The sequence below is a fragment of the Artibeus jamaicensis genome, unplaced genomic scaffold, assembly GCF_021234435.1.
Source record: "Artibeus jamaicensis isolate MK-2021 breed Jamaican fruit bat unplaced genomic scaffold, CSHL_Jam_final scaffold_286, whole genome shotgun sequence".
NCBI lineage: Eukaryota > Metazoa > Chordata > Mammalia > Chiroptera > Phyllostomidae > Artibeus > Artibeus jamaicensis.
In genome coordinates, this window is record NW_026522034.1 from 6,783,793 (window position 1) to 6,806,383 (window position 22,591).

Genomic DNA, 22,591 nt, shown 5'->3' on the forward strand with positions numbered 1-22,591 from the left:
TCTGCTTTCCAAACCCTCTGCCAGCGAGCTGAAAGTCCAGTCCAGGAGAGACGTATTAGAAAGCCTGATTGTAGGTGCATTTCTAAACTGCGTTCTACTCTGTATTCCATTTGTCTGAATTCTGTATCTTTCAATTGAATAAAAAGTTAGAGCACAAAAGAAAGGGTATGATTATCAATCACCTCCTCAAACATCAAAAATTAGCAGCTTCTATAGACATATAATCATTATACAATTATTCCTAAATGATATAACACAGCTTTTCGATTATAGGTATTTTTCCTTCACAAACAGAAAGAAGTATTTTCCTTTTGAGAATAATACAAGCCTTCAATCTTGGCCATGGACTCAAAAATGAATCTATGCAGACATATTTATAGTATGCATATGAAAAAAGGATACTGATAATTTAATCCTTTTCACTCTGACAAATACATACTCAACTATAGAATCTTTTAGTAGCCAGTGTTTTCCAGTTTAATTAATTCTTTCTTCGACCTCTTCAATAAAGATGAGAACATATTAAATCATAGTTTTGAAGGTATTTCTATAAGAGATAAATAAAGACAAAGCCCGACATTTTCTGGACAAATAATATAATAGAGGAGTAAAGTTTAAAGAATCTAAATAACAGGTGTTAGCACATTTCTAAACTATTTTAAATATTAGGATAGATTCGGACAGAAATTGTACATTTATTAATTCAGGGTTAGTTTAAATTGCTGGCTCTCAGATACAGGAATACAGTATTGTTGATTCAAAGGAAATTCATACTCTTTAAGTACCAGGCAAGCAGACGGCAGAGGTGATGTGTAACTATAATTTGGAAAGCCAGTAGAAGGAGTTTGCACCTCTGGTTAAGAAAGTGTACCAGACTCACTCTCCCAAACGGAACAGCTCTGAACCAGGCACTCCCCAGATCACAGCACAGGGTGGAGTCTGAAGGAGAGCAGCAGGGGGGCTCTCACCGTGGGTAGGAAACAAAGGTCCAGGCTGAGGTCTGCAGAGGGAGCTGTGCAGAGGAAAAACTCTAGAAATCTGCACTTGGGTATTTGGCTGAATGTTAGGATGCACCGATACAGGGTGAGACTCCAGGAAGCCTAGCGAAATATAACTACTGAGGGGCCGTAGGATGAAAGAGACCCTAGAGGCCCCTGGGGCTAGGAGACATTGGAGTTCCAACTAGATACAGTGAAGAGACCTCACTGAACTCTCGGGCTACACAGCTGAGGCCCGGAGAAAGGTTATGCCTTAGGGGTAGGGCTACTCTGTGTCTACAAACAATATTAAGACATTCATGTTTCTGCATGATTCAGGCTTTCTAAGCAAGGAAAATGGCATCTGATTAAATGGTGATTATACAGAGTCTTCTGGAATGATACATTTATCTCCCAGAGCTATGTGTTCGCATGTCAAAAGGTAACAAAACCTGGAGCCATTTGTTTACATTCCAAAGGATAATTTCATCCCTCTCTTCCCTGCTCTCTCTTCCCCACCCTTTTCTCCCCTCCTCTCTTCTTCTCTAGAGGGGCAGATGTTCAACTATGCAAGTAGCTCCTCCCTTTTAAGCTCCAAGATTAATAACTTTGAATTCCTCTCATGTACTAGAAATGCCCAACCCAGTCCATGTAGAGTGACATCTGCCCTCATCTATAACCAACCCCCTGAGGAAAATGAAGTGAGGAAAACCAATGCCAGATCTGCAGTCAGCCAGCCTCTGATCCAGAAAACTCATGTTTACTTTACTGTCAGGAAAAAACAGATATGGATATAAAAACTTATTACTCTAGTTATAGAATAAGCATTGCTTTAGACCTGCCCCTAAAAAGCCTAAAAATAAGCCTCAACACAATTAAGCTGCTTCTCCAGTAGGTTAACTATCTTACAGAACAAAACTCAACAGTCTCTACAGAATATACAACAGAAACTCACAGACACAGAGAACAGTAGGGTGGTTACCAGAGAGAAGAGAGGTGGGGGGTACTAAAGGGTAAAGGGAGCCAAATATAGGGTGACCAAGGATGATTTTTGACTTTGGGTGGTGGGCAAACCACAATGCAATATATAGATCATGTACCATAGAAATGATTACTTGAAACTGACATAATCCTATTAACCAATGTCATCCCAATGAACTTAATTTTATATATATATATATATTTTAATTTAATTATTGCTCAAGTACAGTTTTCTGTTTTTTACTCCCATCCCAGCCCACCCCTCAAGTGCTCCTCACCTTCCTCCCATTCCCCCCACCCCTTAGTTTTTGTCCTTTATACTTGTTCCTGTAAATCCTTCCTCTTTTCCCCTGAAATTCCCTCCCCTCTCTCTTCTGGTCATTGTCAGCCAATTCTGTTATCTCAGTGTCTCTGGTTATATTTTGCTTGCTTGTTTGTTTTGTTGTTTAGGTTCCTGTTAAAGGTGAGATCATATGGTATTTGTCTTTCACCACCTGGCTTATTTCACTCAGCATAATGCTTTCCAGTTCCATCCATGCTGTTGCAAAGGGTAGGAGCTCCTTCTTTCTTTCTGCTGCATAGAATTCCATTGTGTAAATGTACCATAGTTTTTGGATCCATTCATTTACTGATGGGCACCTAGGTTGCTTCCAACTCTTGGCTATTGTAAATTGTGCTGCTATGAACATTGGGCTGCATAGGTTCTTTTGGATTGCTGCTTTACCAATAAACTTAACTTTTAATAAACGAGAATTAAAAAAAATAAATTATTATTATCTGAATAAAAGACAAGAAAACCCATATTCTCAACAATATAATGTTCATAATGCTCAGAATACAATAAAAATTGCAAGACAAGTGAAACAAAGAAAAAAAGTACGATTGTTACCGAACAAGAGGTTCGAGGAGGGGGCAATATTTGGCCCACCTAGGGATGCCCAAAACTGCTATACAACAGGGGCCCCTCCCAAGGACAGAATACTAATATCTACTGGGCTCTTCTGTCCGCCGCCAATTGGAAAGACATCTCTCAATGCCAGAGGATTTGTGAAAAGGAAACAAAATGTTTATTTAATGCTATTTAGGCTTAATGCCTCCACTAAAATATCAAAGTCCTTTAGGTTGTACACCTACACCCACATAGCTCTCCCTTCTCCCACTGTCCCAACTCCGGGTACCGTAAATCAGGAAAAGAGCACATGTCTGTGTTGCAGGCCGCTGGCACCATCAGCTGTGTCACTGTGCAGGATCTCGAGTTAATCCAAAGTACTGTGGTACCCTGTCACGGTCCACTGGCAAGAGTTCTTTGTACCCAGTTCCAGTCAAAGTCTCTCCTGCTTCCCAGGCCACTTGGCCAAAGGGGGCACCCCAAAGCCGCGTGGGCCTCTTCTACCAAAGCTGCAGGGGTTCGCACTCCACCAAAAGCATGTGGCTTCTTTCACCTGGCTGCAGGGATCTCCATTCTGGCAAAGCTGTGTGGTTTTCCCTTTCACCTGAGCAGTTATTGCCTCATGTCCTGGAGCCCATATTTTTCAAGCTCTCACACTGGTGCTTCTCACTCCGGGGCACAGCCTCTAGTTTCATCCAGAGTCCAAGTCACTCCCTTCTCCCTGGCTCCAAACTTGGCCACAGCTATTTAACATATCTATGAAACCAGTTAAAGGTTATAGATATGTTAAATAATCATTCCAGAGGTTAGCTGCAAAACTATTGCTATGCAAAACTGCTCTCAATGGCCCTGCTCCATTCATCCCTTCCCCCTTAGGGTGAGGGTGAGGACATCTTATATGTCTCTCCAATATTCCTATACACTTTGAATTCTGGACACCATTCCAAATCTTTTTTCTGCCCCCCCCAGCTGCACCCTGTATCACTATCAAAGAGAAAAAAAAGTGAATAGAAACAGTCCCAGAGATAACACGGATGTTGAAATTAGCAGACAATCAGATATTTCCACTCAAGCCAAGGGCTATCTTATCCGTGCCCCATGATTTAGGAACTGCCTAGAGCAAAGTCTGAAGTTTTTCTCCAAGAAGAAACTTTAAATCCACTCAAATGTTCAAAAAGTACACACTGAAATTTTTAATCACTAAAGACGGCCTTTGCTCTGGAAGGTCTTGTGACAGGTGTTACTAATAATCCAACTGTGCCATAAAAGAATCCTAATTTGGCTTTGCCTTATTTACTTTTTAGCAGTTGATACCAGGAACAGCTATGATGAATTACCTGCAAACCGAATCCTCGGGCAACTAAATACGATAACATGTTGAATAAGACTGTTAAGAATTAAGCAAGCAAAATATAATCAGAGACATTGAAATTAAGAACAATCTGACAGTAACCGGAGGGGAGGTGGGAGGGGATAATGGGAGGGAAGGGTTTTCAGGAACAGCTATAAAGGACACATGGACAAAACCAAGCGGAGGGGGGCGCGGGAGGTGGAAGCAGAGGAGGGAGGTGGGGAGTGGTGGGGAGTAAATGTAGACAACTGTACTTGAACAACAGTAAAATAATTTTTTTTAAAGAATTATCTATGACTACTGAAAAACGTCAGCTTTAAAGGCTGGCTTTATCTATGAATTAACTGAAACAGTAATAATTATGTGTTCACTATGTGCCAGATGTGACAGATTCTCTAAGTTAAACACAACTTAACTGGACATATATAAACACAAGTATTAGAGTATTCTGAGAAATACTGTAGAGGTCTTAGAAAAAGGAAATAATTCTACTTGTCTGGGGTTTGGATTACATCCTAAAGGATGGACAAAACTTCCTCCAACTGATCAAGCCTGAAAGTTCTGCAGGTGGAAGGACATATTAGGGTTCTGGGTATGATTGATTTTGAGCTTGTTTACTTTTCTCCCTGAGATTAACTGACCAGTTTGTGCAGTCTTTTCAATATCTCTCCATTTACCTTTGTTTTACATGTTTATGCTTAAATGTTTATGTATTGGGGATTTTTATTGTAAACTACTTCAAACCCCTCTTGGAAATACTTTCTACAATGTAAGTACAAGGAATAGCACTACAGAAGCTACTTACATACCTTAAGTTTATCTTTATATGCATTTTGGGTTTAATCTACTTATACCTTAAGTTCTTTTATGAATATATTTTGGGTTTTCTTGTATATGCAGAAAAAAGAAACTCATAGAACACATCAGTCTCAATGTGCCATACTTGTTTGTTTCTGCACCTAGAAACAACTACACCCAATATATGTAGTCAAGAGTAATTTTTAGACTCAAAATTTCCCTTAGTAATATGCACTAAAAAATTTCCTGCAACTTCTAGAACCTTCACATTAGCAAAACCCCAAAGGGTCTTTGATATAGCAATGCTTTTAGAAATGTTAACTCACTTCCACGAATAGCTATCAGCCTGTCAACTACGTGTGTGTGAACCCAGTCTGAGACGAGGTGTGTGAACAGCCTGCTCACAGGGCCTTTGTTTAACTTTGGTTCAACAATCCTTCCTATAAAAACTCATACACATACATGCACGAATAAATTACCTCTACACCAACAAAAGTGAACCAGTAAGAGTATCTGGGAAAACTCCTGGGAAGTTTCTTCACAATGTTATAAATAAAATCCATGACAGCATTTGTGTGTATTTTTGTATCTACAGAATTGATGCTTTAAATGACTACACATGCTCTTAAAATGAAAAGAAGAAGGATAATAAAGTCAGTCATACAATAATAAAATGTAACTTCTACCTGATAGATTTTCTTCTGCCTTGCTCTCCTCCAAAGGTAATGCAAAAGGAATAAAACAAACACAACAGAGGTTCCATGATTTCCCCACTGTCTTGCACCTTTGTCCTCTTTTCTTGTTCTTTACTATCTACCACCCCTGCCCTATGAACTCTGACTCTTCAGCAAACTACAAGGCTTGCAAAAACAGTCCTCAGAAAATACCATTCTGACTGGTTAGAGTCCTCGAGCAAGAGGAATGAAAAAGAAAACACAGCGAGCTGCTATTGGAAGTTCAAGCTGAACACTGCATATGGCCAAACCGCAAGGTCACAGAGTCGACTTTCCAACATCCCATAAAAGACCTGGCCCTGCTTCAACTGGAGAGTGCCCACCTGCTTTTCAGGTGCTCCCTGGCAACACATTTAAATGATGCTTTTAACTTCTATTTGTGTCACCTAAATAATTTTCTCTTAGCAGTAAATTCTATGCACAACTTAGTAAATTAGAAGATAGAAAGCAAATGTACTCATTCAATTTAAAATCCTAGCTTAAAGCAAAATTTTGGAAAATTTATAACTACAAAATACTATAAAGATGTTTAATGTTAACAGTATAAAGGAGTTGGTTTCTAATGCTCCTTATCTACAGAACATTAATAAAATAAAGTTACAAAGTTCTACTGTTTGAATGGCAGCAATGCTAGTTCCCTTAAATTAGAAGCACATCTTCAAGGTCCCCAGTAACACTGCCACTTGACAGTACGTGTTATCGTGGTGGTCACATTCCATCTGTCTCTGTAGTCAGGGATCTGTCTAGCATGAGATCAACAAATAATTAAGACTAACACACATAAGCATAATGAAGGATAAAAACCACATGATCATATCTACAGATGCAGAAAAAGCATTTCATAAAATCCAGTACCCGTTCATGATACAAAAATTCTTAGCAAAGTGGGAATAGAGGGAGCACACCCAATCATAAGAAAGGCCACATGTGACAAACCCACTGCCAGGATCACACTCAATGGGTGAAGACTACAAGCGTTCCCCTTAAGATTGGGAACAAAATGTCCACTTTCACCTCTCTTATTCACATAGCACTGAAAGTCCTAGCCACAGCAACCAGACAAGAAGAAACAAAAGGCATCCAAATCAGAAAGAAGTAAAACTGTCATTATTTGCAGATGACATGACATTATACATAGAGAACTTCAACATTCCACCAAGAAACTAATATTACTGATAAATTCAGAGAAGTAGCAGGATACAAAATTAATATCCAGAAATCAGTTGCATTTTATATGCCAATAATGAATTAACAGAAAGGGAAATTAATGAAACAATCTCATTCACAATTGCTTCAAAAAGAATAAAATACCTAGGAATAAACCTAATCAAGGATGTAAAAGACCTGTACTCAGAAAATTTTAAGACACTGAAGAAAGAAATTGAAGAAGGTACAAATAAGTGGAAGCATATACCATGTTCATGGACGGGAAGAATTAACATTATTAAAATGTCCATGCTACCCAAACCAATCTATAGATTCAACTCAATTCCTATCAAGATTCCAATGTTGCATTTCACAAAACTAGAACAAACATTTCAAAAATGTATTTGGAACCGCAAAAGGCCCCACATAGCTAGCAACAGTGATCCTGAGATGGAAGAAGAAAGCTGGAAGAATTATGCTATCTTATATTAAACTATACAATAAAGGCATAGAAATCAAATCAGCATGGTACTGGCATGAAAATAGACACACAGATGGAACAGAATAGAAACCCCAGAAATAAACCCACACCTGTATAGTCAATTAAATAATATTTAACAGAGGAAGCAAGCACATATAATGGGCTAAAGATCCTTTAGTCAATAAACAGTGTGGGAAAAATTGGACAGATACGTGTGTCATAAGTGGGCACAGGTAACCAGGTTCTTGGTGATCGGGACAAAGAACTGAACCGAACATCCAGAGTTTATAGCAGAGAACATGGGAGCAGGCCTACTCCAAGCAGAGACTGACCTCATGGGCTGGAGGGACTCTATTCTTATAGGACGGATACTTCCTGGCTAGTTTTGGCAGGCTTTTACTGTGCGTGTACAAGTAGTTGTATTACTTTAAAGCTACTGCACATGTGGTCTTGATACAGGGTACAGCCAAGGGGTGGTCCCCCAAAAAAAGATTTGGAATGGTGTCCAGAACTCAAAGTCTATAGGAATATTGGAGAGACATATAAGATATCCTCACCCCTTCCCCCCAGGTGTGAGTTGGAGGAAGGGACACTTGGAGCAGGAACATGCAGGGCTGTTTTGTACAGCCACAGCCTTGCAGCTAATCCATGGCCTGGTCATTTAACATATCTATAGCCTTTGGCAGGTCACTTGGATATGTTAAACAGCTATGGCCAGGCTTAGAGCTAGGGGGATGAAGACACTTCCTCCAAGATGTAACTGGGGGTAGGTCCCCCAAGTTATAGTGCCTATGTGGGAGCTTGGAGAAGATTGGCTCTAGGACATGGGGCCATACCTGCCCAGACTAACGACGGCAGCCCAGTAAACTTGTAATAATACAGAAATACTGGCAGGTGTAACTGATCGTGGGAGGAGTTGGAAATAGGGGTACAGAGGAAGATTGGCGTGGGGATTTAAAACCCAGAGGTGGCAGCCATTGAGACCCACGTGGTTTGGGCAGAGTTAGGACCCCCTCATGCCCAGGTGAAAGAGAGAGCCATGCAGTTTTGGCAGAGTGCAGACCCCTCTGGCCCAGGTGAAAGGGAAAACCATGCAGCTTTGCCAGAACGGAGATCTCTGCAGCCAGGTGAAGAAGAAAAACACGCGCTTTTGGTGGAGTGCGGATCCCTGCAGTTTTGGTAGAAGAGGCCCACACGGCCTTGGGGTGCTCCCTTTGGCCACATGGCCTGGGAAGCAGGAGAGACTTTGACTGGAACTGGGTACAAAGAACTCTTGCCAGTGGACCGTGAGAGGGTGCCACATGACTTTGGATTAACTGGAGATCCTGCCTAGATGGTCAATACAGCTGACGATACCAGTGGCCTGGAAAAATGGACGTGTGCTCTTTTCCTGATTTACGGTACCCAGAGTTGGGACAGTGGGATAAGGGAGTGCTTTGTGTGTAGATGTATACCCTAAAGGACTTCGATATTTTAATGGAGGCGTTAGGCCTGAATAGTATTAAACGAACATTTCGATTCCTCTTCACAAATCTCTGGCATTGAGAAATGTCTTTCCAATTGGCGGCAGACAGATGAGCCCAGTAGATATTAGTATACTGTCCTTGGGAGGGGCCCCTGTTGTTCTGTAGCAGTGTTTTTGGCATCCCTGGGTGGGCCAAATATTGCCCCTCCCCGGGCCTCTGTTCGGTAACAGTCTCCCATGGTTTCCCTGATTGGCCGCCAGAGAAGGGGGTCCCCTTGTACTAGGTTCACCTTTCCCATCACCAGAGAATTATAGCTCTCCATGTTAGAGATTGGTGAAAAGGAAAGGAATTATTTATTCAAGTTATACTGACTTAAGAGTAATGACTTAATGTCTTCATAAAAATCCCAAAGTCCCTTAAAATACCCACAAACATCCACAGTCCTTCTTTCCCCTTTTGCCCAGTCTGAGGTACCGTATCTCAGGAAAAGAAATAGAAAACCACGTGGTGATTCTTTGCTAAAGCCACATGGTGATTCTTGTCATGGCTGTGGGGGTCCTGACTCTGGCCAAAGCCTTGTGGCTCTCCTTCATCAAGGCTGCGGGGGTCCCTGCTCTGCCAAAAGCATTTGGATCTCCTTGCAATGGCTGCCCTGTCTGGGTTTAAATCCCCGGGACAATCTTCCTCTGCAGCCCCATTTCTGACTCCTTCCACAATCAGCTACACTTGCCAGCCCTCCCATATCCTTCCAGTTTTAATGGGCTGCCATAGTGGGTCTGGGCAGGTGTGGCCCCATGGCCTGAAGCCAATCATCTCCAAGCTCTCCTGTAGTTGCCTCCCAGTTACCTACATCTTCCTACAACTTGAGTGGAAGTCACTCTGTTCTCCCTGGCTCAAAGCATGGCCACAGCTATTTAACATATCTATGAAACCAGTTAAAGGTTATAGATATGTTAAATGACCATTCTAGAGGTTATCTGCAAAACTGCTGTTATTCAAAACAACTCAATGGCCCTGTTCCATGTGTCCAGCTCCTCAGTTCAGACTTGTAGGGGTGAGGACATCCCATATTTTTAATATTTCCTGAACACCCTGAGTTCTGGACCACATTACAAATCCTTCTTTTAGTGGCCCCATAGCTATACCCTCCTACATGTGCAGAAAAATGAAACTAGACCACTTTCTTATACCACACACAAGAATAAATTTTTAATGGATTAAAGACTTAAATGTTAGACCCTAGACCATAAAAATCCTAGAAGAAAACATAAGCAGCAGAATCTTGAACATTGCTCATTGAAATATTTTATGTGATATAACTGTCCAGGCAATGGAAACAAAAGAAAAAATAGCAAATGGGTCTACATCAAAGTAAAAAGTTTTTGCACAGGAAAACATCAACAAAATAAAAAGACAGGTGTAACTGATGGGAGAACCCACAGAATGGGAGAACATATTTGCCAATACATCTTATTGGGGTTAATATCCAAAATTTATAAAGTACTTCAACTCGACACCAAAAAAACCCCCCAAACAATCCAATTAAAACATAGCAAGGGACCTGAAAAGACACTTCTCCAAAGAAGACATACAGAGGACCCATAGACATATGAAAAGATGCTCAACATCACTAATCCTCGGAGAAATGCAAATTAAAACCACAATGAGATGTCATCTCACGGCTGTCAGAATGTCTATCAACAATAAATCAACGACAAGTGCAGGCAAGGCTGTGGAGAAGGGGGAACCTTCTGCTCTGTTGGTGGGAATGCAGGCTGGTGCAGCCACTGTGGAAAACAGTGTGCAATGCCTCAAAAAATTAAAAATGGGCCTGCCTTTGGACCCAGTGACCCCACCTCTGAGAATATATCCGAAGGATATATTTGAAACTAATTTGAAAGAACGTAAGCACCCTTATTTCATTGCAGCATTATTTACAATTGCCAACATATGGACACAGCCCAAGTGTCCATCAGTAGATGAGTGGATAAAACAATTATGGGACATTACACAAAAGAACACTACTCAACTGAAAAAAAGAGGAAAATTTTACCCTTTGTAACAGCACAGAGGGACCTGGATAACATTATGCTAGGTGAAATAAGCCAGTCAGAGAAAGACAGATACCATACGACTGCACTTATACATAGAATCTAATGAACAAACTGAACTAATAAGCAAAATAGAGACAGACTCACATGTAGAGATGACGGCTACTGGGGGGAGGTGAGGGGTGGATGGATGAAGCACAGACAACACTGAGGTCACTGAAGACAGAGTTGGACATAGGTGTAAATGGTAATGGAAAAAATACAATAAAATGTGAAAAAAAAGACTAACAGAAATTTTTAAAAACTCATTTTTACTACAACACAAAAATAAAACACAGGAAATTAACTAAACTGTATAATCCTTAGTTTAGTGTAGAAAACAACTCTATCATTGGTTGTGGGCATACCTTTCTGCCTATTTGCCTCCTGAAAGAATTTAAAAACTGCGGCTAGGATTAACTGTCAGGCCTAAGGGACTGTGCCTGAGCATACACAGGCTTCTGCTCACTGCAAAGGAGTAAAATGACAATGGATGGAGAGGGGAGCCCTATTTTTAGAACTTGGTTTTGTTGGCCCTTTTAAAAAGGCAATTAAAAGTTTGTCTGAAAGTGAATCACATGTTAGCCACTAGGTAAAGACCTCAAAAGGAATTAGGTAGCTAAGTGGGTACTAATGATGAAATTTCCTCCACAAATGCAGTCATCATTTCTTAAATTTTAAAACTTCTCTTAGTAGGCCTGGCTCCTGTCATCCTGGAGAATGAAATGTTGTGAGTTTGATTCCATGTCGGGGCACATGCCCAGATTATGGTTCCAACCCATCAGGGAAAGAGTGAGCTTGGCAACTGATGGATGTCACTTTTTCTCCTCCCTCTTCCTCCTCTCTAAAAGCAATGAAAAAAAATGTCCTCGGGTGAGGATTAAACAAATAAAACTTCTCTTAGTAGGTGATCACAAAAGATCTGGCAATAGTTGAGTTCCTCTGTTATATTCAGTTAGTAAGAGGATTAGCATATTGCTGGTTATCTGTTAACTTGAGCCACAAAGGGGAGAAAAAACTAAAGCTATTTTAAAAGTTTGTGGGTACTAGAACTAAGGAAAATTAATTTCCTTAGTTAATTAGGACATAAGCAACACTTCCAGTCCTAAGAATTACAATAGTAAAGCCCCACAGCTCAACCATGGGAACACTTTATGAAACAACCTGAGTTCACAACAAATATCAATACACTCTGAAGGTCAGGAAAATAATTTCCCCCTTAAAATAGCAACTAGTACAACAAGAGACAACTGCAGGGCAGCCACAGTTTCTCCAATGTTCTGAAATAGAACTGGCTTCTTCTCTGGATACCTAACTCATACAAGGGCACTTTTGTTTCTCCGACTGAAATACGGCTTGAGAAAAATGACTTCCTGATACAGGTACAATTGTGAGCCATTTTCAGTGAATTTTGAAAAGGGCCTGGAGGATAATATTTCCTTATAATGAAAGAAAAGTCAAATCCCAAAGCTTGGAGTCTCAGTGACTTTTAGGCATACTGTAATTAATAAAAGAGGTCATTGGAGGGCTTGTAACAACATTCCTCCCTCAAAAAAGAAAATGGAAACCTAATTTAAAACTTTCATGATACCAAAAAGAGAAAGCAGAGTCCAAAAAGTATTATCTCACTAAGTGAAAGAAGGAGGTATGAGGGGTCCACACTGCCAGGGAGGAATACTTGATCCCTGACATTGTTTAGAATTTCCGGTGCATGGAGATCATACAAAGGAAACTTCCACTTGGCAGTTCTGTTATTGCTATTAAAGGCCCTACGGATACAGCAGCTCCTCACTGCCTGGACCCCGGGGCACACCGCAGTCATGGGAAGGTTCAGTTTCCACAGGTTTTTCTTGTCTCTGGAAGTTCTGAGCAAGATGCTTACTGACATATCAGTAGATTTACCTGGAAGCCAGAAGCAATTGCCAGGGGAATTGATTGTTTAGCCTTAAACCTCACATGTCTAGGTATTAAACACTGTCCAAATGACTTAGTATTGACGTAGGAGGCCCACCAAGCAGCTTCTTAGGCCACACAGAATAACCTCTCCATCTGAGGGATTCGATTCTTTTTGAAAATTTTGTTGATAGTAATATTTTTACTGAGAGCTCACACATGCCAGATGCTGGAAGAGACTGCAGTGCATACAGCAGACACGCTCCCCTGCCTTTGTCCGATTCACGGTCCAGCAGGGAGAACAATTTAAAATGCAACAAACTATGAACACTGCGATAACAGTGGACATACAGGAAGTTCTGAAAGAATACACCAAGACCCAACAGTATTTTTAAACTTTTAAAACACAATCCATAGTGAGAAACATATTTACATCATCACCTACTTCCCACGTATCTGTACTAAAATAATATACACACAAGTGCATGCATAGTACACCCGCACACAATTAAAACTGAAAATCTTTCACAAAACACTATTTGCCCTTAAATATGTGACTGATATTTTCTTGGTGACTAACTTAGTGTTAGTCTTCTGGTCTTAATCCACTAAATTGATTTTAGGATCCCCATACACATTTTTACTTGAAGTCTGAAAAATAGAGGCCAGTGGTATTTTAAGTCAGCTGCATCACTTGCTAAAGATACCAATTCCTGAACCCCACTTAAATTTACTGAATTAGAATCCCTGAAAGATGGGTTCCAGAAAGATGGGTTCCAGCAGGCTGCCTGGACAGTTCTATGGTGTATTAAAGTTTGAGAACCCTTGGTATTATTTATTCTGAAATCCAGAGGAAGCTCAGGAGTTGCTCAGAGAGAGAGAGGTTAGAAAAATGTTACTGCCGGAAGCCACAGGAGATGCACGGAGTGGGCAGTGGGGAGCATGACAGATATGTGAACGCAAGTCCAGTGCCAGAGGGGTCTACGGCATAATGGGAAGGCAGTGAGGATGGAGAAGCAGACATGGCTCCTTCTGCAAGCTCCCTCTTCTAGTCTCTTTCATAGCACCTCAAGAATAATACGTGAGTATTCAGCCTTATAAGGAAGGGCATTTTTACATGTTACAACATGGAGATATTTGAGGACATTAGGCCAATAAGCAAAATGAGCCTGTCACAAGAAGACAAATACTGTATGCTTACACTAGATGAGGTACCTTGTGTAGTCCAGCTCATCAAAACAAAAAGTGGAATGGTGGTTGCCAGAGGCTCGGGGGAGGGAGGAATGGAGGATTGTTGCATTTCAGTTTTGCAAGATGAAAATTTTGGAGATTAGCTGCACAACAATGTGAATGTATTAGCACTACTGCACTATATATATTTTAAATGGTCAAGATGGTACACTTGTGTGTATTTTACCACAACTTAAAAAAAGACTACATGAGACCAAGAGTCCTGAGCTTGACTAGTATTTGACTCCTTTCCAATGATACTGAATTCCCCTTAGTTCTACAAGCACAAGCACTTAGTTCTACAATTCTAGTGCCTTTTAGGCAATCAAGGCACTAGAACTATAAACCCTTCTTCCTTCTGTTTTTCTTTTTTAAAAAAGCTTATAAAAACTGTCTACACTGGGAGAATGAAAGAAGAGAGAGACTGAAGAGAAGAATGGATTACAACTCAACCCTAAAACTGTGCAACTGTTTCGGGGGAAAAAGAGATGAGACAGACCAGGTACCCACTCTTCGGCTGCAGAGCATGAACTGCCTTCAGAGGGTAGCATATAATTTGTCCTTGACAAATATTTTTGTTTAAAAAGCTCTTCCTTTTTGAACAAAAAGATGAAGGGAAATCTTACATAAAACAGTAATCTGTAAGTTAGCAAGTATTCTTATTTTGGGGTATCATAACTCAATGGTTCCCAAATCTAGCATTTAATTGCCCACTAGAATCCTCCAAAAAGCCTTAGAAAAGTCCAGATCCCTGGCCCACTGCAAATCTCCTGGGGCAGATTATCCAGCAGTGAACCAGTGTCTACTATTTATCTTCAGACCTTCCAAAGATATCTTCATATGTATCCTATTTGGGGAAATCACTCAAAGGAAGGACAGTTACAAGAAAGGCTGACTGAACGCCTACCTTACAGGCATGTCCAACCTGTGGCCCGCAGGCCACATGCAGGCCAGGACGGCTATGAATGCGGCCCAACACAACATCATAAATTTACTTAATACACTGTAAGATCTTTTTGTGTGATTAGGTGTTGCAAAGTAGTTAATGTGTGGCCCAAGACAACTCTTCTTTCAGTTTGGCCAGAGGCCAAAAGGCCGTACACCCCTGATTCCCTAACCCTCTCCAAATATCTCTGAAATGACTGAATATAAAAGTATGAAATACCCATAGCAGTACAAAAAATCAGGAGAAGTTCCACCAGCAGACCAGAACACTAAGGAATTTCTGGAAGGTATACAGCAAGTGGAATTAGTAAAACCCAAAATTGCTAAAGAGCCTCAACCGAACAGGATCATTACATTGTAAGTTGCTAAGTATTGCCAGCAGAGCCTCGTACTAGTCCCCAAATCAGAGGCAGCAAGTGTTGGCAATGGAGATGGGTCAGCTGCCCAGTAATTCCTGAAGGGTTTGGAAACAATATGCTAGCCTCTCACTCTCAGAGTGGCCTGACAATGAAGAGAGAAAAAGGGCCGTGTTCTGGGTAAGTCCTGGTGGCAGCACTGAAGAGGGAGTCCCCATTCCCAGAGGCAGGTTTCTGCGAACATCCTAAAGGGAAGTCCAACGGGGTAGGTAATGCCCTCCTCCCCACCCTACATCCTCTGCAGACACAGATCCTGTACTCACAACTTGCATTCACAGTGATTTTTTTTAAATGTAAGCTAGGGAAATAACTCCATCTAGACTCTCATTTATAAATAAAACTACCATCCAAAAATCATGGATGTAAAAAAACAAAAAAAGAAGGAGCTTTTTTGTTTTGTTTAGGAAACAAATACAGGTATTAACTCCAAGGGAAAAAAGTAAATTCTAATAATCAAAGAAAACTTGCATTCATAAAATAAGGTCAAACTACTAGAAAAAATTACTTAAAAATTAAAAGCATGAGAGCCATGAAAAACAAAATGAATCAACCGGACAACCAATACCCAAGAAGAAAAGGTGAATAATGGAATTTAACAGATTATTTTGATTAACCATAAACTATCTCTCGAGAGGTGAGCAACATAAAATGTGCTTTGGCAGGCCCCTGCAGCATTCTATGGGCTGCAGGAAGGTCCAGGGATAGTATGAGCGGGAATGGGGGGAAGTTAACAGGGGAGGGTAAGGATCTCACTGCGGTTCCCCAGAAAGCAAACCCAGCAAGTCCACCCTGAGCCTCTCCATCAACTCAGCCCAAGTGTGCCCTGTACCTTGATCGCCCCAGTACCCCTAACTTTACTAAGGCCAGCTCTGCGCTTAGAGCTCAACTCAGGTACCATCTACCTCTGGGAAGGCTTCCTTCACTTCGAGGCTGATTTACATTTTCTAATATCCCTGCATGTCACCACAACAAAGTTAAACTCGCTGAATTATAACTACCTATTTGTGTCTTTATATTTCTATATTCCTCATGCTCTGAGGGATAAGTTAACCAGAAGCACTAATTCTATTCAGATACACAGACATGAATATTTGTCATTCATTCTCTAAGTATAGCTTGCCTGTCTCACGGTAGAACTAAATGCACTGTTCTAGTATCTTCAGGAAAACACACAAAAAGTGTTCTGTCCACAAAGCTCACCATTCAACCCACAATGTAATTCCCTGAATTCAATAGGGTACCGTCACATTTTGGAACTTCCTGAATTGCCACCTGAAAGATAATTATTAGGTAATTATTATTACCTAATAATTTATGCAAGTGGTTAATTAAGAATCCAGTAAGTTGGTTAAAACCAAGAAGCCCTAGTACATAACATTCAAAGCATTTTCGTCTCCCCAAAATGGAGATACGTTCGGATATTTTCATCTGTGAAACACTACCCGAGAATTTTCCAGGGGACCCGAAAGGTGCCGACCTGCAGCTTTCCCTGCTGTTTCTGCTCTTCTGCACCCCTGGGGCCTGTGGGCCACTGCACTGTATGAGGGGGGACCCCCAAAATGGAATTTATTTACAAACTGGAATGCATTTATTCTTCCATGTTTAAACTTCAGTCACCTTCAAAGTACTCTCCATTTGATGCAATGCACCTCTCCAGATGTGTTGTCCACTGTTCAAAACAGTTTTTGAATCTGTCAATTCTGATGCCTTTTAGTGTTTCTGCCGTTTTTTGTTTCACTTTTTCCACATCAGCAAAACGTTTCCCTTTGAGGATTTTTTTCATCCCAGGAAACAAAAAAAAGTCATTCAGGGTGAGATCAGGTGGATAGGGAGGGTGGGGCATGGGGGTCATGCTGTTCCTGGTCAAAAAGTGCTAAACACTCAGCTTGGTGTGGGCAGGTGTGCTTGTAAATCACCCATGATGAAATGGGCAAACACGTTGAGTTTTCCAAAAAAATTCACTGAAGCCAAACATCCTCTCACAACAACACCAGCTGGCATACTGGTACAGATGGGCTCCTAAAACACTCACCTATGGCAGGGGGGAAGCCTGTACTACAAGGGGCCTGCTGTCCAGAAGATAATTCCAGGGGACTTTGGGGGTCTCCCTTTGTCAAACCAGGCAAGTCTACTGTGCCCGGACTATAGCTGGGCACTTGGGCCCTGAAAAGATACTAGCGGTGTCACTACAGATCATCTAATGGCCCAGCTACCTGAAACATTTGTGTCCTAGGTAAACTTTACAGGAATGTTTTCAATGATTCAGCTCTAATTTTTTCTCCTCAGACCCACTATATTCACTACACACTATCTCCGGGGTCATGTGCATTAACAGGAACAAAGCAGAAAATGTACTTAGCCTCAAAGTACATCAGCTAGAAGCAGTAGAGGAAAGCAAAGGGCTAGGCCCATGCTCAAACACAGAGAAATCAATTAAGAAGAAAATGAAAGCCCTGAAATTGTTGACTCACTTCTATTGCAATTTCTTGCAAAATCATGCAAGAAAATTTTAAAGAAAGTTATAAATATTCATCCCATTAATCATATCTTTATTTCAATACAGATATGGGTGGGTGAAACTCATTTATAGGTTGGTAAGAAAATTCCCTAAATACAAGCAATTAAAACCAACTCCCCACACACCCAGCATTACAAGCAGAGGCCTGTTACCGACACATATGGTAGCCAACATGGCACCGGCTTTGAGAAAAGAATAGGCTTTTATTTGCAAGTCAACTGACTAGGAGACAGGAGGCAGGCTCCAATCTGCCTTCCCAACCCAGGGTCTGGGGCCAGATTAGGTGGTGTCACCATCAGCTGTTCCTGGACAATGGACCCTTCACTTCTGAAAAGGTTCCAAGTGTTCAGGTTCTGATCCTGTCCCACTACTTTGGTTCCGTGGGGGGAGCAGTTGAAAGTGCATAAGTGTTACTTGTGAGTGGTACGCACAAGTGTTACTCATAAACTTTGGCTCCAGGTCTTTCTAGAAACAGGACAGCACCATTCTGAGCTGGTTCTGCAGTGATGATAGCAGTTCAGAGATCCTGGGGACCTGAAACATCATAACCCCTACTCCCAAATTTATGTATCTCTTTAAATTACTCCCCATAAACCAGACAAGAAACACAGTAATGAGTTCCACTATAGGTTGAGGGAATTTAAGGGTTAATAGCACCTTAGACAGTTAATATTGTGAGATACGAGAAACAACATATTGTGAGAATGAGAAATTATCCTCTCAAAACAGTTGTTAATAGTCTTTAGGTAGAAATTCCCTAAAGAAAATTGAGTGTCCCTTACGCTGCCACTGAAAAATAAATCCTACCTCCTCAGCAAGAAGGCAGCTAGAACAGCATTCAACATAAAATGAAAAAAAAAAAAGAGAGAGAGAAAAAATACTCCAGAAAACTTTAATGCTTTTTCCACAGAAGAAAAAGAGAGAGATTCAGGGTATTTTCTTCAAAATAATACCTATTTGCAACGTTTGCCATCTGGATCTCGTCTCTAACCTTTAGACATACACACAGTACAAGGATATGGATGACCCAAGTCTGATGGGGGGAAAGGGTGCAAACAGAAAGTGCATAAAAACCAAACTGATTATTCAATTTTGAATAATCAGAAGCACAGACCTAGAGGCCAGGAAGAGACACACTCTAAACTCTTTTATACTTCATTCTTACCATGTTATAAAAGCAGGTTCAAAGCACAGCCTTGAAGGAAAACTATAAAACTTAGGGGAAGTTTGTTATTCAGCTGAGTTCAAACCAAGTGGCTACGGGGAAAGAGAAGGAAGAAATTAGGGAAGGAATAGCGGTCCCTCCACGCTGAAAGGTCTGACAGCTTGTCTCAGCTCCAGTTCCGAAATCTGCCACATTGACACTAAGACTTTATCACGACACAAAGGACAATATGCTTCAAATCTTTGTAACAACACTGATACATTTATATATTTAATATTCCATCCCTTAGCAGCATTAGTCCTAAGTAGGGATACCAAGTTGGAAGTTATAGGCTAACTAGCAAGTGTCTCTGAGCCCACTACATCAAAACTGTTTGGCAGCTACACAGATTGTAGGTACTCTATGAAAGAAATTCTAATTTGACTAGTGCAGGAAATGTCAAACAAAGGAGAGCAAAATGTATACTGAAATTTCTACATTTTCCAACACAGCATCTCTAAAGTATGATTAAATAAAAAGCACATGTTATATACTAACTTCATCATTTTAGTATTAGAAGCACTAATACACATCAGAGCTTCGTTTTTTCCACCAAGAACTCTGTCACAGACAGCCCTATCATTATCCAATTTAAAATCTCACATGTCAATAAATTCTCCAAGGCACTTACAATCTTATTTCAAAGCACTAAACCCACACAATCAAGCTGTTAGTAAATGACAAGTTGGGAGTTTCCACTTACTTGGCTATGTTGTTGAAGCTGAGAAAGAGACGCTGGAGGCAGGGCAAATTATCCACATCCCTCTAGAAGGAAACAGAAAGCAAAATTTATCAGCTGACAGCAAAAGAAATATTATACATGTCTTCTTGCTCAGCTGTTGAAATACACAGTCACTTCTGTTTACTGCAACCTTGCTAGACCAGTGATTTCTACTGGACGCTGAGCTCCATTCTTCTCCACTGCAGATTAAATGGGAGGGTTTCAGCACATCCGCAGAACAAGCTGCACCACTCACACGGTAAAAAGCTCGGAGGAGAGCAGGGAGAGATGCTGCTGCTAGCCTCTTTTGGGAAAGAAGCCAAAATGCTTCTTCAGCATTTGAACTGTATCACAAATGTAGTAAGAGCAAACATTTGTTAAAAATCATTTATAAAAGGGAACTGTTCAAATGCTTCAAATTTTAAATTTATGCTATTAGCTTTCCAAACAGTACTGTGAATTTCAAAGCCAATTTACCTCACTGTTCTCAAACCCATGGAAATATGCCACTCGGTTACAAATGAACCAAAACACAAACAATCCCCTCATAAAACTAAAAGCAGATCATACCCAGTGTCACTGAAGGGCACCGTAAGGGCAATTTCCAACCTAAGCAAGAACTGGAGGTTCTTGTCAGGGAAAGCTACCCTGTTCTGTTTAGGTACAGCACCCCAAAGCAAACCTCTACCATTTATTTAAAAGTAGTTACACTCAGCAAATTTTGAAATCTTTGGCCATACAATTTTTTTAAATTACAAAATATAAATAAAGCTGTCCAGTTTCATTAAGTGAAAAGACACAAACCTGAGAAGTATGACATACTGGAGTAAGAGAATCTTAAGAGGAAGCTCAGTCTACAACCTCATCCCTCACATGAGAAAAGCAGACAGCTGAGGTTGGTGCAGGGGCAGCATGGAGTCAGGGGGAAGCTGACCCAGGGTTATAAACTATCCTGGAGTCTGAGGCAGGACAAGGTTCCATTGATCATGGCTTCTATTACTCTGCTCTTTAAAAACACTGCACACTGGCATTTTCCCCATAAAATGGTTGTTATTTTTAAGGGCGATATAATTACAATAATTTCTAGCTAAGTAAGTTTGAAGGATGCTAATATAAATGTGTATATGTTACATGTTATTGTGACCAATACTCAGGCCAAATCAAATCCAACCTTCTCTCAACCCCTTAGACCCTAAACAGTATGAAATGAATATAACTGCAGAGACCAATTCACTGGCTATGTATACCATTCACGTGGCATTACCATTCTGAGGCCCAGCCCTGAAAAGTCTGTTCCATAGGTGTGAGTGATTTTTTAGGGTTTATCAACCACAGGCAAGGAATAACTCTGCATAAAACAGGAAGGCAGCCAAAGTCCCCTCAGTGGGTGATAGGCTCCACATTTGACCAAGTTCTTGAACCAGCTCTACCAGCTATGTCTCTGATATTACCAGAAACAAGAGGTGAGTGGGGTGGGGAAAGAACTACTTTGACAGTGGGAGGGCTCATGTTATTCCAGGGCCCTGTTTTCCAAAGGAAATGGTAGCTTGCTTCCTATCTGCCCTCCAGAAGCATAGAGTCACACCCAACTGAAAGGCCTCTCAATCTTGGGGAATCTCTTCTCCCAGATTCTTCCTGGAATCTACCTGAGACGTTTTTGGGCAAAAGCGTGTTTGCTGACATATAACTGGGAGAAACTGAGAAGCAGTAGCCTGGATCTCCTCCGAATCGAGGCACCTTAAAAAGATACATGTGTCTCTTTCAGGTGCATCCCACCAGCTCCAGAGACTGCAGACAACATTCAAGACATATATTTTTGCTAGTTATAAAGTCAAATTACATCAGGAGATACTTTGTGAGAAAGGTCTTTTTAATATTCATTTGATTAAATTATAATGTTTTATATTTATCTTCATTCATAAAACAAAATTTTAACAGAAGTCTGTATCAAATTTTCAAAATCAATAACTGCCATGACCTTATTGAGCTATGAAAATATTCACAACAAATAAAAAAACTCAAAATCAGAATTCAATTACATATATTTTTATAACCACTTTAATAGACAGTCTTTCCAGAAACTTAAAAAGCAAAATAATTATACAATCATTTTTGTTGTTCTAAATTTCATTTTTCAAAAAATTATAACTTTTCTTTAATTTTTCTAGCAATTCTGAGTAATATTGTGTAATGAATCCCTAGCATTCTAATAAATTTGCTGTCCTGGTGGTATTTTGGGGGAACCAGCACTCAGCAATCTGCTTACACAACAAGTATCACTATTTTGGAGTGATGGGGAAAGGAGAAATGGGGTCTAAGGATGATGTAAGAAAGCTAAATTCTCACAGCTTTGAGCAAAAGTCAGTTCATTTATTTCATTGTCAAGCATTAAGCCCTCCCAACCATTCTATTCTGGAGACAATAATATCACAGGCAGAAAACTACTGCCAAGAAGCAATAATTGATGGCACATTGTCTCAAATTTATTATATTTAACAAAACACAATCCTGAGAATCACACTCGAAGCTTTTTTGAAGATTTAAAATCATTTTACATATTTCAAAATATAATCCTTTTAAGATATATTTAAATAAAGCTACTACAAGATTAGTAAGAATTATATTCTTTATTTTTCAAAAGTATAATAACTTGCCATTTGATAAATATGCTTACCCTACTCTGCTCACTATTCTCCACATTCCTAAACTTCAAAAAAGAACTACGTGACTCAGCAACCTGACCATGTACAT

The 22,591-nt window shown here is 40.4% G+C and overlaps 1 protein-coding gene across 7 annotated transcripts in view; it reads right to left on the bottom strand.

Annotated features, from left to right (window-relative positions):
• LRRC49 (leucine rich repeat containing 49) overlaps positions 1-22,591 on the bottom strand; it is a 162,999-nt gene that overhangs the window by 81,735 nt on the left and 58,673 nt on the right. For all 7 annotated transcript variants that reach the window (XM_053656873.1, XM_053656872.1, XM_037137277.2 and 4 more), the window contains one exon: positions 19,823-19,884. In XM_053656873.1, the coding sequence (XP_053512848.1) occupies positions 19,823-19,884 (62 nt within the window). The remainder of the gene's footprint in view (positions 1-19,822; positions 19,885-22,591) is intronic.